The sequence below is a fragment of the Ictidomys tridecemlineatus genome, chromosome 1 (genome assembly GCF_052094955.1).
Source record: "Ictidomys tridecemlineatus isolate mIctTri1 chromosome 1, mIctTri1.hap1, whole genome shotgun sequence".
NCBI classification, from domain to species: Eukaryota; Metazoa; Chordata; class Mammalia; order Rodentia; family Sciuridae; genus Ictidomys; species Ictidomys tridecemlineatus.
The window spans coordinates 102,790,731-102,806,552 of NC_135477.1; the positions used below are offsets into that span (position 1 = coordinate 102,790,731).

At 34.7% G+C, this 15,822-nt stretch overlaps 1 protein-coding gene across 9 annotated transcripts in view; it reads right to left on the minus strand.

Moving 5' to 3' along the window:
* The window catches only part of Mctp1 (multiple C2 and transmembrane domain containing 1), a 504,787-nt gene that overhangs the window by 90,227 nt on the left and 398,738 nt on the right, over window positions 1-15,822 (minus strand). For all 9 annotated transcript variants that reach the window (XR_013437193.1, XM_078044996.1, XM_005326157.4 and 6 more), the window contains one exon: window positions 2,293-2,412. Coding sequence is in view for 8 of the 9 variants with exons in the window: in XM_078044996.1 (XP_077901122.1) it covers window positions 2,293-2,412 (120 nt within the window). In the remaining variant the exon portion in view is untranslated. The remainder of the gene's footprint in view (window positions 1-2,292; window positions 2,413-15,822) is intronic.

Below are 15,822 nucleotides of genomic sequence, written 5' to 3' on the forward strand. Positions count from 1 at the left end.
ACTATAGAATGTTCCACAGTGGGCTGTACTGGGGGATAAAATGTTGTCCAGGGCTAAAAGGAAGAATCTGTTAGAAGATATATGCATAAAAGGAAGATTTGGTAAATTCTATTTTGGAGTTGTATTTTATTTTAAAAAAAAGAAATGATTGTTGAAACGTTACATGTTATATAATTTTAATTACATATTATGTAATTTTCTAGAGGCTTATAAAAAGTCTGAGAGAATTTTAAGTATCAAGGACACATTATATATTATTATTTCTCCTCTAAAAGTGGACTTTTCCATCTGAGGCATGTATATTCTGGAAAAGATAATAAGCAAAGTCCACAGCTTCAGAATTTTTCACTAAGAATTCTCAAACAAATGACGAAATGTAGAAGATAAGTCTCCTCATAGGATTACGAAGCTAAAACTAAATTACCACTTTTTCCTATTTGCAAATAATCTTATTTGCAAATTTGTCTCAAGGCAACTGAATGAAAAGTAGATATTCTTCTCTCTTGACAATCTCCCCGAAATAAATGGGACAAAAAAGCAATTGTCTGACAGAGTCCTATTTTCCTAAAGAAAATATTGTGGATTAATTGACAAAAGTACCTATTAGTCCCCATGACACTAGTGCTTATAGCATTTGGGGCTTGTCTCTTAGTGTGCAATTTAAATATGTATCCATAAAACCCTTGCCAATAATAATAATTTCTTGTCTATTGATGCCACCTAACCATTAAAATCTCTATTAACAATCTCATCTTTGATTTGTTATAGTTTACAAAAAATATTTTGAGCACCTCTAACTTGCAAATTACATGCTAAAGACAGAGGGAAATACAAAGATGAACACAGTCTCTTCTTTCAAACTTACAATCTAGTGAGGGAAACAGAAATAAAATAGGAAAGTAAATATGGTATGTTTTGGGGAACTCTGTCATGCACTTAAGTGTTTGTGAATCAGGATTTTTCTTTAATTTTGATGATAAATAAAATAATTTTGAAGAAGTATATTTTGCTTATGTTACCGCTTGAAGTGCACTTTACTTCAAAGGGGAGTTCTTTTATTTCACAGATACATCTGTGCAAACATGGTGCTTAATATTATAAGAATTTTATTACATAATAATTTAAAATGGTGATCAAATAACTGCATCATTATGCACACAGTAGTTGATAAATAGTTCTGATTACACATCAAATGGAGACCCTTAAAGGTGCATTTAAAACATTTATGTAATCTGACGGGAAAGAACATACAGTTACCAAGTAGATTCTCACGTCTGGTAATTCTTAAATTCTTCTCAGCAGTTATCTGTCTAGATATTCAATTACAAATGTAGTGTTTGGAGAAGACACCCCCTTCCTCATTATTTATATGTTTGGAAGTTTTTGGAAGCAAATATTCTAGGGATATAGAGACTGGAATAATCTAAGGGGAACAAAGCTGGGCAGGAGAACAACAAAAGTGATTCTAGTGTGACTAGCTTCAACTTCTTAGTCTAAGGGGTGGGGGACCGAGAGAAACTTTGTCTCACACATTCTGAAAACTTTCAAAAATGCCAAAGAGGGGAGGTGGATTTAATTTAACTTTCCCTAGATTAAAGGGAAGTTCTTCATCCTTGAGCTAGTATCTCAATACAATCCCAACAAAGAGAAGTTGTTGTTCAGCAAATGTTCATTGAATTAAGGTACTTTTTTAAAAACTTTTTTTTCTTTGTAGTTGTAGACGGACAGAATGCCTTTATTTTATTTGTTTATTTTTATGTGGTGCTGAGGATCACACCCAGTGCCCTGGGCATTCTAGGCAAGCACTCTGCCACTGAGCCACAGCTCCAGCCCAAATTAAGGTACTTTAATATACTTTTGCAGGTCAACAGCCATCAGTCCTTCCTTCCTTCCAATGACTGTATAGAGAGCACTGTCATTTGGTCGGATCATTAATAATTTTGTGAAATGTCTTAGTTTAGGAATCATTAAGACATAAAACAAATAAAGAGACCAAAAGGAACAATCATTTTGAGGAACAGCCATTTATGATGAAAGAAAATCACAGTTCATTCCTTGGTGTACTTCCTACTTTAGTTTTTACCATGGTAAGTGTAATGTTAGAAATAGGTAAATACTTTCTATTGTGTTAGGACCAAAGAGTTATTAGTTTTGATCTGATAAAACTTTCCTCCAAACTTGAGTATTTATAGACAGAATTTCTGGTTTGTAAAACCAAATTCAATGTTGATCTTGTCAGAGAAACTAGGAGTAAGAACAAACACACACACAAGTAGGAAAGTAGAGACTTACTGTATCACGTTGCCTGTTATCTTTCCCTGATATTATCAAGAAGTAGTTCCATGTCAATAGTAACAACAAAACCAGTGGTATCATGTAGAGCTCAAAGTTCCAGACAACAAAGAGAAAGAGCTGGAGGAGAGAGAAGAGAGAAAAAGAGATGAGTCAACTCTGAATTTCATTAGATGGACTTTCTTATTCATTCTCTACTTCAAAAACCACAAAAACTAAGTGCTTCAGAACAGGAAGATTTATCTTGAAAACAAAAGCCCTAAGAACTTGTTAGGCATTTTTCTAAAAGCATAACTGACCCCTTGAAGGCCACTGTTAAGATTTTTTTTTTTACTTTGTTTAATTTCTGTGAAGGAAAAACTGATATCATTACATTGTCAAAGAGGCAATTTTAATTTTTCTCCTCCAGTGAAATTATTGTTAGGTTTGACAAAATAAAAAAAAAAAAGACAGCAAAATGAGCTTCGTTGCATTGTTAGAATAGCCTGATCTATCTGCCTTAATGACAAAGAATGAATCACTATTTAACATTAGGAACTTTTTAAAAAATCTCACTTGGATAACACAATGCAACCAGAATAATAGGCAGATGAAAATACCAAGTCTACACCTGAGAGCCCCAAAGATGTCACATTATGAAAAAGCACTGCTACCAACAAGTGTGAAAAAAGGTTGGCTTAATATTCAGTATAGAAATCAAACAGCTATTGAAAAAAATAAAGAGTAATTCTATCAAGTTATTTTGCCAAAGGAAATTCTAAAATGCCTATTTATATTATTTTTAAAAGCCATCTATTTCTCTAAATATATAAACTATTTTTTGTTGTAAGATAAGTGTTAGACTAAGAATCCAGGGTAGCAGATGGAGCCATTCTAAGAGCATTTACACTGGAAGGCAGCACAACTTTGGATGTGACGTGTGACTCACACCAACCCCCACCAAACTCCTGGACAGATCGTCTAAATTCACTGGGTCTGTGGCTCCTGCTGTCAAATTAAGGTTATGTTAAGTTAGGTGGGATTTAAGAGCTGACTCTAATGCTAACTAGCTGTACAACCTTTCAGCAACCTATATGTTCTCTCTTTAATTTCTTTCTCTAAAATGGGGGCAATAGAAGTGTCACTTCACAGGTATGACAATTAAATCATTAAAATGCCTTAAGGATTCAATATACTGCTTGGTACCCAATACGTGGGCAAAACCATTATTGTGTAAATATTACTGATACTCAGGAAATTTAATTATTCACTAAGGTCCTCAAATTCTAATAGTGAAAGCTGGAAAGTCATCTGCCTACTAAAATTTAGCGGAATGGTAGCTTTACTAGGGATTTCAGTTAGCTGGTTGGGATGACAAGCACCTTGTATTTGCTAGGTCAGGACATGGAGGGCTTAAGGACACTCATGCCAGGCACAGCAGCATGGGTTACCTGCAGCCTCATAATACCTCTCAGTCTAGCCTACAGCCTGCCCAAATGGCAGAGAGAAGTAAACTGTGTGGAGTGATAGAGATCCCATCCTGATAGCTGCAAGACCCAGGCTCTAGACCTTAGAAAGTCACATTGTTTCTGTGTTTTCACGTCTAGACAGAGGTCTATAAACCTGATCACCTCAATACTTCAATATTTGAAATGACTTTATGACATGACTGTACCATCTCATTTTTTAACACTAAATTTTGAAAATAGTACATTGTATTCAATTTTTTTATATTCATAACCCAGATGAACACCAAAAAGCATAATTAATGATTTAGTAACCCAAGAAATAAATTTTGAACAGAATTACATGGTAACTATAGATTTAAATTCCTCAATAAGAAAATTTCCAAATATTGCAAAACAAGAAACATGACCCATATCTTTTCTTTCATCATAAAAGCAGAAAGATTTCTATAAAAATAAAATATTTGCATTTAATTTTTGAAATTTGTAAAATATATACAAAGATGATAAAAATCATGATTTATAGATATGATTATTAAAATTCATGTTTATAAAAATAATTCAGGAAATGAACTAAGATAAATTTAATAGACATCAATATATGTAAAGGGGAGAATTATTTTTTACTAGAATCCATATTAATTCTTTACACATTTTGTGTAACCTTTAGACACCCATGAGAATGCAAAATCCTTAAGGGTAGAGACCTCTTTTTTGTTCACTGTTTTATATCCAGAGCTTAGAATACTACTTAAATACTCAGTAAGTAAATTTTTATTCAATTAATGAGTAAATGGACACTGGATTCCTAAATTACTCAACAGAAATCTATTTAACTATTAGTAAAATTAGTATAGAGCCACTACATAAAACCAATGGACTTCAGAAAAATGCATTCAGAACTATAACCTTGGATACAACTAGCAAATTTCTCTCCCCAGTAAATAAGTCTACCTTAGTGCTTCTGGACAATATTCTCTTTACATCCTGGCTATGCAGGCATGAACTGTTTTGCATGTTATGGTCTGAGCACAGTCTTTCCTCTAGGCCCTTCTTATATGTTTGCCTTTTCTGAGAGTACTCCCTCTACTCAGTATGTTCTAACCTCATGGCAGGTATTAAGGTTATTCTACTGCTAAATATGACAAACTGTAATCATTTTTTAACCTGTTGAGCATATATATTCTCCCTTGTAGTGTCTACCCCTAGTGTATTCCAGAATAAACTTTTTGTAATGTCCATGTATTGGTGTTAGTTATAGGCCTTTTTACATAGAAAATAACTTTCTAGATAATAATTATGCAAGTAATCAAAACATCTTCCATGCTTTTTTCTTCTCTAGGTTTGATATCACCGATTGCTTCAAGAACAGTAACAAAGTATGATTTCTGGGAACTTCCCTATTTTAGACTTCTACCTTGTATCAGATACAAATCAATATATCAATAGCTTTCTTAAAATGTAATACTCAGAACTGACATGAAACTTCTCATGAATACCTGTAGTGTATATGCATCCTGTAGACATGGGCACCAGAACATGGGTTAGGAAAAGACACAGAAAAGAGAAACAAAGGAAGAAATTACATTAGGTTTAGGGATCCTGGCAGTGGAAAAACAGTCTCCTTTCCTAGTATGTGTTCTTTAAGAATCTATTATTTGAGTAATTGAGAAAGGAACTCCTATTCTTGAAACATCTTTATCTTTTAAAACCCCAAGAAATCTTTGAATAGATTCTAAATACATAAGCATTTATTTATTTTTCTTTTTCAACACCCAATTGAAGTTTACAAAAGGTTAAAATATATTCATTGAATACTTACCATGTATGTGCTATGAAACACTGGGTGTTCAAAAGCAGGAAAAACATCATCTCAGGAGTCAGATTGTTAAGAATCACTAAGAAAAAGAAATCCTTCACTATATTGTTCTTATTAGCTGGTGAGAGTCCTCTGATAAAAAGTGCCCTCAGAGAAATAAAGGAACTTTTTTACTCATTCTCTTTATATCGAGGCGTCTTCCTAGGGACCCACTGTGCTAAACTTGTTCCTATCTTCTTCCCTACAGAAAAACTGTGATAATGAGCCAAGTGTAGTGGCACATGCCTGTAATTCCAGGGGCTTGGGAGGCTGAGGCAGGAGGATCCTGAGTTCAAAGAAAGTCTCAGCAACTTAGTGAGACCCTGTCTCTTAAAAAACAAACAAACAAACAACAACAACAACAAAAACCCCCAAAAAACATAAAAAAGGGCTGAGCATGTGGCTCAGTGGTTAAGCATCCCTGGGTTCAATTCCCAGTACAAAAAACAAAAACAACAAAACTGAGATAATGAAAAGGCTAGGCTTTCAGTATTCCAGTAGGGCATCAGGAGAAAGAAGCTGCAGGTGGGAGAAAACCCAAGGATGGCCAGATCAGCATCGGATCTGTCCTTGGTCCTGACTACACTTTTCCATAGGTTGAGATATATTCATGGGTTAAAATAGGATGAGAAAAGAAATTAAAAAATAAATCCTCAACACATTCACAGAATACAAATATAAACCATAAAATGTCTAGCATTTGTCCTTATCCAAACTTCTAGAATCCCTTTTACCTGTGTGGAACGTGGAAAGAGGACCCAAGGATTCTAGAATTTTTTTAGGTGACAAGGACTCTCACAAATTTATATAGTATTTAATTTCATTCAGTTCCATCACTATCATATCCTTCCATTATTTCCCCTTACATGTCACACAGTCTCCTCAACTCTCCCTTTCACTGTCTCCCACTTCACCCCTGACACCCATGTTTTATAAGGAAACTGGGACCATCTACATTTGACTTTTAAAGAACCCATGCCTCCATTCCAAACCAAAAACATAGGCATATATTAGTTATCCCAGACCACTAGAAACTGAAACTATTCTAAGTATTTGATGGTTTTCTTTTTAAAAATTACTAAATGGTGGTTGTGATTTATATTTAGAATTCTATAGCAAAAACTCTTCTTGAGACATATTAGCCAAATAGTGATAGTACACACAACCTCCATCATTAGGAAAGAATACTGAGAGTTCTACCCATTATCCTGACTTTCAAATGTCCTCTTTCAACTAACTTTGGAATGTCAACCAAGATAATGGAATCCCTCAACAGACTGCTGCTCTTTTCATCCATTGAAGAGTACATCGTTGTTCACCAAAGGCTTAGAGGCATGCACATTCCCCAGTTCCTAGCCATGAACTTGAGCAAGTTACTAGATTTTATTTAGCTTTATCATCTGAAGAGGGGAAATTATATGATTTACTTTGTGACTGTGAGGTGGAATTTGCCTACTGTTGGCACCTACAAGGTACTCAGAAAACAGAATTAGATTGACTCATATTATGTATAATTCTTTTTTGGACTTCTTGCAGTTTATCACATTTCCTACACTGCCTTAGAACCTATAGTTAATGATTGTTTTAAGATAAGAGAGATCTTAAAGAAGTCATGCCAACTAGAAAAGGAAGAGATAATGACATAAGTGCCATTTTCAGTGTTTAGATTGTGATGATCATGTACAGTGAAGACCCTAGTTTGTTCATGCTGCCCTTTATCCAGGTATTTTGTGATTGATCAAGAGTATCAAATATGATGAAAGCAGAGGCCTAAAAAAACACATGACACAGCCACCCCATCACCTTAGCTGAAAGCCAGCACCCAAGAGCACAGCTGCCTACCTGAGGACAAGTTGACTGAAGATGCATGCATAAGCCCAGCTGAAACTGGTCCAGAGTTCTGGTCCACAAAGTCATCACTAAATGAACAGTAGTTCCTTTAAACTACAAATTCTGGAGCAGTTTGTTAAAGAACAAAAGCTAACTGATATATTACTCTCTCTGCAAGGAGATACTATGGTATGGTGGAACATGGTTTGCACCACAAGCCTGAAGAAGTGGTTTTAGCCTGATATTTGATCATCACAGGACCCTGGAAAAGATGACTACTCTCTTTGATTTTAGTCTTGTATCTATAAACCTGGTAATCTTGGCCTATCTCAGAAGATGATTTCGGATAGTAAATGAGTGACATATGTGGAAATGCTGTATCACAAAGTACTATATAAATGCAATTTAATGATTTTTTATATTTAAATTTATTTCCAAGAAAATTACACAGACTTTATAAACTAATCCTCTAACTCAATATGATAATTTTTTTCTGAGAAGATGGCTGAAGTTGTGTTAAACAGAGGGTATAATTAAAATACAGAAAAAGAAAAATTCAGATCTTTACAGTAGCTCACTATTATTAGCAAATGGCATTTGTATACATTGCAGATTTTGTTAACTCTGGAGTTAAAACAATTAAGTTTTAAAATGTTAACCATTTGAAAAAAAAATCTCATGCCCCTAAATATAAAATAAAATCTTGCTCTGAACTGGCAGCTTTACAAATGACAATACTTGACCATAATCCTTTTTCACTTTTAAGTTCAAACACCTTTTATTTAATTCACTATTACCTTGCTCATAATATTAGCATCATTACCACAAAATGTAATCCTTAAGTCTATTTGGTTTAGTCTTTAAAGGCATTCTAAATTTTAATCCTAAAAATTCAGAATGGTGGTTTTGAAAATTTTAAACTTATATTATTTAAAAAATAAATAATATAATTTGTCTTTAAAAGTATCATAGGATGAACTTAAGGGGAAAGACCTGAGAGGCAGACTGTGAAGACTAAGAATCAGAAGACTTCATTTTACAAGTGAGGAAACAGGCTCAGGAATTTTGAGGCTTGTCTAAGGACACTCTCTATTAGTTGCAGAACTAGGTCTGCTGATTCCTAATCCAGGGTGTTTTTCCCATAAAGGCCCACTGACTCTAAGGTGGGGAATTTTATAGTGAATATTGATTTAGGTACTGATTCAGTTTGTCGATTTTCTTATGTCTTCTTCTTTGCTCTGGGATGGCTACTTTCACATCAGTGCTAAGAAAGGGAATCATACTTCGTAGGTGTCTGCAAAGAACACCTTTTGGTATGGCAAAGAGGTCAAAAACTAATAGTGGAAACGAGGCTTGTGGAGCCCATTTCATTCTTCCTTTTTCTCACTCTCTCACATGGTTCTGAATAATCAAAAGTTGGCTATTCACAAGGTTTCTATTAAATGGGGTTTTCTTCTGTCCAAAATGTTTAGAAGAGGTTAGCAAGGTGGCTGTAAAGGCAAGGGTTGGAAACTGAATGAGCCAATTACATTTTATAGACAAAAAAGCCTGGCTTTTTCACACGAAGATTAAACAAACAAAAAATCTGTTCTACTGAGAAGCTAAGTGAAGATAGGATAAGGCTTTTCATTTGTATTTAAAAAAAGCAAATTATATAAAGTCGAGTGAATGACTCCAAATATCAAGATTTTATAGCCACACAATTTCTTAGGAGGTGCAGGACATGCATGATTTGTATTTCTTTGAGCTTGGAGGTTTAAGAGTCCCAGACAGGACCTAGCCATTCACATCATCTCATCAATTGATGCTCCCATTGAAGTGCAATGGGAGATGCCTGCATTCAATGATCATTCAGTGCCACACATGACAGTATCCCTGGGGGAGACCACTTCAAAAAATCATTTAAGTTGGAATATTGAATATCCTATTCTTTTGCAAACTACAGTATATTTTAAAAAGAAATCTCATCCAAAATGATTAACACTTCCTACTGTTCAGGAAAAAAGCCTGCCCTTTCAGACTAACAGCTGTGGATCATTAGCTCGCCAGTGATGAGATGTGTTTGATGAGTATTTTTCTTTCTAATTAAGAGATGAGATTCTCTATTTGACTGTCTCTTCAGAAAGAAGTGAAAAAATTTTCTGCCTACATGGAAAGGCCATTTCTTACAAAACAATTAATTATTTCATGGTCCTTTTAGAAAATCCTTTTCCTCTCTAATTTCAATTCATTTTTTCCTTGAACTTAACACACATTTACACTCAGGCCTTCACAGTATTAACCCATTTTTCACCCTACCTTCACCCCCTAATGTTTTTCTATTTGTCTCATCACTCAATAATATCTATTTCAAGTAAAACAGAAGGAGGAAATGTGCCCAAAGAGCGTATGCTTATAAGAATTAATCCAAAAGGACTCTTTTTTTTTTGTCTAACAGAGAACATGTGACCTCAGAAAATTCCCTGATGTGAGAGAGGCCTCTAATTATATAGATGATAAATACATAGGATATGCTTTTTAAACAATGATTTAAGAAAAAAAAATTCAAGGTGCTTAGCAATATATAAAAACTGGTTGCAGTGATGAAAACTTACCAAAAAAAAAAAAAAGTTTCACCTCTGCCAATAAGGCTGGCCTTAAACAAGAAGGCTAGGAATGAATGTAAAGTGAAACCCAAAATATTTCACTTTTCTTTTTGAAAAAGATTTCATAAGAATTGGGAAGGAGGTAAAATTCCTGGATTAAAAATTTGATTGAAGAGTGTAGTACGAAGCTAAATGAAAGCACTGTTTGTGAATTAATCCCATCAGTTGCCTCCTTACATCCTTTTTAGCACTAAAGAAGAAAAGAGGAAAAGAAGTAGGAAGGTCAACTTTCAAATGCTTAGGAGCAGACTGCCACTTCCCTTCCCCAGGGCACTCTTGGAAATATGTAGAGTATTTTTAGTTGTCACAAGGACTAGAGTGAGAGAAGGGAGATACTGTACTTTCTTCAGTGGGTGGCACCAAGGGTATGGATCATTCTGACAAATGCAGGACATTCTCACCCAATGCGAATTTTCCTGCTCAGAATGCTAGCAGAAGTCCTTTTCGAGAAACAATATCAGTTTGCTATGTAGACAATAGAATATTCTACAATTTAGAAGAAAGTATACATTCATACATACACAAGTGCACACAGAGGAAAGCTGGGCATATTTCCATGGTGACAGCATGACTTATGACTTAGGGGTTGAGAGTAAGTTAGCAGTAGGGAAAAAATGCTACACTCATGCATAAGCATTTGTACTAGATTTTTCTCTCTAGCTATTAATGTTTAATATTAAAAGTATGGTTAAAGAAGAAGTGGAGGTGAATTCCTTGTGCTTATTTCCTCTCCCTTGAATTAAGTCAGGCTCCACCACATTTCAGAACTTTCAAGCCTAGTCTTTGGGGGAAGAGGGGCAGTTTTGCCTTATATTAAACAGTAGGTGGTATCACCTCTTTTAAAGTCTTTATTTATGGTTGGTTCTTTAAAGCATTTTGTACCACTTCCTCTCATCATAGGAGAAAAGATGGGCAAGGTGAGCCAGACTAGTTCCTAGGATAAGGACAGACTTTCCAAGGTAGTTTTAAAGTATGAATTGTGGCTTTTTGGAAGAAAAGGCTTTACTTTGTTTGGACAATTCTCTATCTAATATGAACAGAAGCAGGAAACTGACCTTAGGCCCACTGATTCTCTCTGTGTTGAGATGCTGTTTCCTGTGATCATGCCACAGTGACAAGGTGCAAGGAGGGGCTTTGTATGCTCAAAAGAGCCCCATATAGAGCAATCTCTCTCTCTCCTATTAACTAGAATGAGAACAGCTTTCTTTCTGATTAGTTTCAACCAGTTATCAAATAAAAAAGACATTTTTTGTTTTGTTTTGGAACACTAATTTTCTATGTGTTATAATTTAGATCTGGAATGTCTTCCCAAAACTGATGTGTTGAAGGTTTTTCAATGTCCAGAGGTGGGACTTTTGGGAAGTGATTGATCATGAGGGCTTTAATCTCATCGGTGGATTAATATGTTTAATGGATTAATAACTTGCATGGACTATTGGGAGGTGGGACCTGGTTGGAGGAAGTAGGTCAGTGGGTATTCCCTAGAAGGTCATTTCTTGTGTTTGGCTCCTCCCCTCCCCCTCTGTCTCCAGCTGTGATTGAACTAAGGAGCTTTCCCCTGCCATGCCTTTCTGCCATGATGTTCTATCTCACTTCAGGCCTAAAGCAATGGAGTCAGATGACCACGGACTGAAATCTCTGAAAGTGTGACGCCAAATAAATCTTTCTTCTTCTCAGTTGTTTATACCAGGTATTTTGGTTAGTGATGAAAAAACTGACTAATGAAATATGTTTACAGCAAAAACTCAAGAATGCACTATCTAAAAAATGCTTCCTGGTATTGAATAGGCAAACCATGTTAGGGAGGTTGTGCGTCTCTGTTTTGGTGATGGAATGAGGTATGTAGTTAGGAGTAGTTAAAAAAAGAAAAGAAAAGAAAAGAAAAAATGGTTAATTTACTAGCAAACATTGAATTGGATACATGTCTATATACTTTGGTTCATTTTTTTACAGATGGTGTAGAAAAAACATTGTTCAGATTTACTTCAACCACATACATCAGAAGGTTCCCATTCTTTATTTTGTGAAATTGACCAGTGGATTTTTAAAGTTGCTATCTGAAACTTAAAGTTGACAATCTTAGAACATCCATGTTTTTTTGAAAAGCATAGCTTGACTCCATCTATTAAAGAAGCAAATGTGAAAACTAGATAGTATTTGTTTGAAGATATGCTACATGTGATCCATGGAAACAGCTACTGAGGGATCTCTACAACAAAATGGACCAAAATACCCTCGGAGATGATGTTATTAACTAATCATAGGAAAATGCACACCACTTTTCTTGAAGGAGATATTGATAGAACCTGCCAGTCAGAAGGTTTAGGAAATTATTTATTTATTTAGATGTTTCTTTTTTTCTTTTCTTTTCAGCAAACTGTACTAATATTTTGCATCTTTTTTTTTTATCAAATTCAGAGATGAAAATCTCTAGCTTTGCTTTGAGAACATTGACGACTCCAAAATGTAAAGCCCAGAGTATGTCCAATCTGAATATTACATCAACCACACACAAAGATAAGAAATCCCTGCAATGTTGTGAGCTTAATGTTAATAAAAGTTTGGATGTAGAATTAAAGTGACAAATGTTTGTAGATGCCTAGAGAATGTTGATTCCTGGAGGTACTTTCCCTTAGAAATTAGTTCTTTACCTAGTAGCTTATAATAACAATCACAATATTGAATACAGTTGATGTTTTAATTTTAATAGCTTTATCATTTGCAAAAGTTTGGATTACTCATAATGGTAGTGTATAAAAAGTTATTCTTTCAGACTCCAGATCAACACATATGTATTATTTCAAATGACCAAAGATGGACAATAAAGAGCAATTGGTATCATTTGGCCCACAAGGAGGTTGCTGATATGCAGTAACAATCACTCCAGAAACTAAAATAAATTGAGAACCAACATTAAAACACTTTTTTTCCTAATTGACAAATAAAGCATTGAATGTTCTTTATCTCTGCTAGTAAATAGTCATGGGTTCTTCCAGAAAAAGTTGGATCCTGGAGAATGGGTATATTGGAGAAATACCAGTTAATTGAGCTAAATAGCCTTAACTCATTCTTATGTGTTCCTTTATGTATTTCTTGAGTAATTGTTAGAGTAATCGTTCGTCATCCCTTTATGCCTCCAGTGACAATGAAAAAGGCATTAACTTTTCCAGGATATTCAAGTCATTAAATAAGGTTTGGATATCCCTTTCTGTCTTTCCAGTTCTTAGATTATTAGTAAACTAAATTATTGTGTTAAACATGGTCTTTTATTTAGGAATATTTTTCATATAAACTTACCATTATTATATACTTTCTGGGACTTGAGAAGTTCTATAGAGATTAATGAAAACTTATTACACACAGTTACTTTTATAAATTTTTAAAGAAATGAATCTTTTCCTGAAATGAATCTGAACCTATTTCTGAAATAGGATCTTGGTCATTTCCCCTTCTTATGTATGTAAATGCTGTTATCTAGACACACAATTTTTATACCAATGTTTGCTGATGTACAAAATGTGAAATTTTCCCCTAAGCTTGAATTTTGGCTTTAAAGCGATCTCCATCATGAACAGGTACAATATTTAAGGCAACAGCTGGCATTTCAGTTGCTCATGGGGGGAAACTCCCTCTGTTCTATATACTGTGCCAGAAAATAGTATACCCAGCCATCTAACAAGCCAAACACATGTTAGTGAAGTCTGTGATACAAGTTACTTCAAAAATTAGACCTGCAGTCTTTATACTCCCAGTTCTAACTCGCTGAACCAGGAATGCCTTTAAGAAAGCAGATGATGAATTATAGTCATTCTTTTTGTACAGTAGCTGATGCACAGAGGGTTGCAGTCTGCCAAGTTTGGGGATGTTTGGTACCATTCTGACTCACTTCTACTCAAATTATTTCATTCATACCAGCTTAACATGAATCTCTCTCCTGGGCTACCAATTTCTGATCTGTCTTTTTAATCCTCCATACTATATTGCAGTTCCTTACTGTTGAGTATTCTTTGCTCAGATTTAACATCTTCATTTCAATCTTAAAATCACAGAGTCCAAGTCAGAAAGTGTGTTTTAAAATTTTCACCCTCATAAATAGATTTAAGACCTAATAATATCATATATTTCAGCTATCTTACCAGCTTCTGAAACTTCATCTCCCATTCTGTCTTATAATTTTCTAATTTTCTCCTTCACTGGTCTCATTCCCCCAATCCCTCTGTTCTGGAAAAACTTCAAGAGTTATGTTTAGCAGCTCTAGCTATGTCTGAACATTTCTCTTTGCAATTCAAATAATCATCTTAGGCTGATTTTAACAGCCTTCTTTACTCCATTCCATCTTTTACCCTTGCTGCGTAATGTTTACTGATGAGTGTCTTTCTCCCATTTCTTAGCAGATCTAAGTGGTCTCGTTAGTGCACGGGAAGCCTAAAGGTTTGAACACTAAGTATACATTTCTTTTGGCTATTTTCCACACCTCTAAATATTCTCTTAAATGCAACAGGGCTTGTGTTTCAATGGTAACAGAAGTTATCAGAGAACACTAGTTTAGACAGCAAGCAAGCCGAACTCCAACTGTTCAAACAGCCTGACTTTTGCAGTAAAAGGAAAGGCCCACGGCCAAGACCACTGAGATGAGCAGGTATTTTTAGTTCACTTGTAGGCCAGCTCTAATGTAATTCTGAAATGTTTTCTTCAAACCAAACCCAACTTTTTCAGGGCTGTCCAAATCTGTTTTCTTTTATAGCAAGTACAAATTCTTGGAGCAAGGGAAGCATGCGTATCATTTGCAATGCTGCTGCATGTCTATGGTGTTGATGCCCGATGGCTCAAATTAGTCCGCAAAACAGATGAGCGCATTGTAATTAGCTCTTGTCAAACTGTTAGAAATACAAAAAACCATTTCCACTGTAATAAAAATTATGAAAAAGAAAAATCTCTCATATCATTTTCAGCCAAAATAGTTCCTGAAATGTCTTGTAGTTTAGGATTCCAGAGTTCTAAAAGAAGGCCATTTCATTTTCAGAAAAGCTTTCACTTCATTGACATGGGGATGCTGAGATGCATTATCTCTCAGACATTTTTGTTGTTGTATTTGATTGCCTGTAAAATCTCATTTCTAAAAATGACCTGTCAGGAATGGACATATTTTGTTGAGCCACAAGGTGCTGATGTATGATTCTCAATAAACATTTATGCTTCTTTGAGTATTTTTTAAGTAAAAATTTTCTGCATTTTTTTCTATCAGTGTGTTCCTATGCTCAGTTTTCCTGAAAGACTAAATATTGAATTCTATTTAAACAAAAGAAGGTATTTAAGCTGGTATTAATCATAGGTTTAGATGGGACACCTTTGATGTCAAACTCTCACATGATGACCATCAGTTTCTTGTTGACAATTTACTTGGATATTCATTATCAGGACAGTGACTCAAAAGATGACTTTGTTCAATCTTTTAAATTATTCACAAGGAGAGTTTTATATCTCTCTGGAATTTAATGACTCTCAAGGAAACATATGGGCTATTAATAGTGTCTAAAGAAGCAAATGAAAGTACTAGTTGAAAGGTGATGTCATTTGAGATTAAATTATATAAACCAAAAGTTATCCCTTTCTGTATGTCTTTGGAACTTTCCCAAAGACATCTTTAGGGTTAGCCGTGATACTGAGCACAATGGTATAAATAAATCTATCTTTAATAGTAATAAAATTACTGTGTGCAAAAGTTAATGCAAAATAGATTATAGAGCTGAAA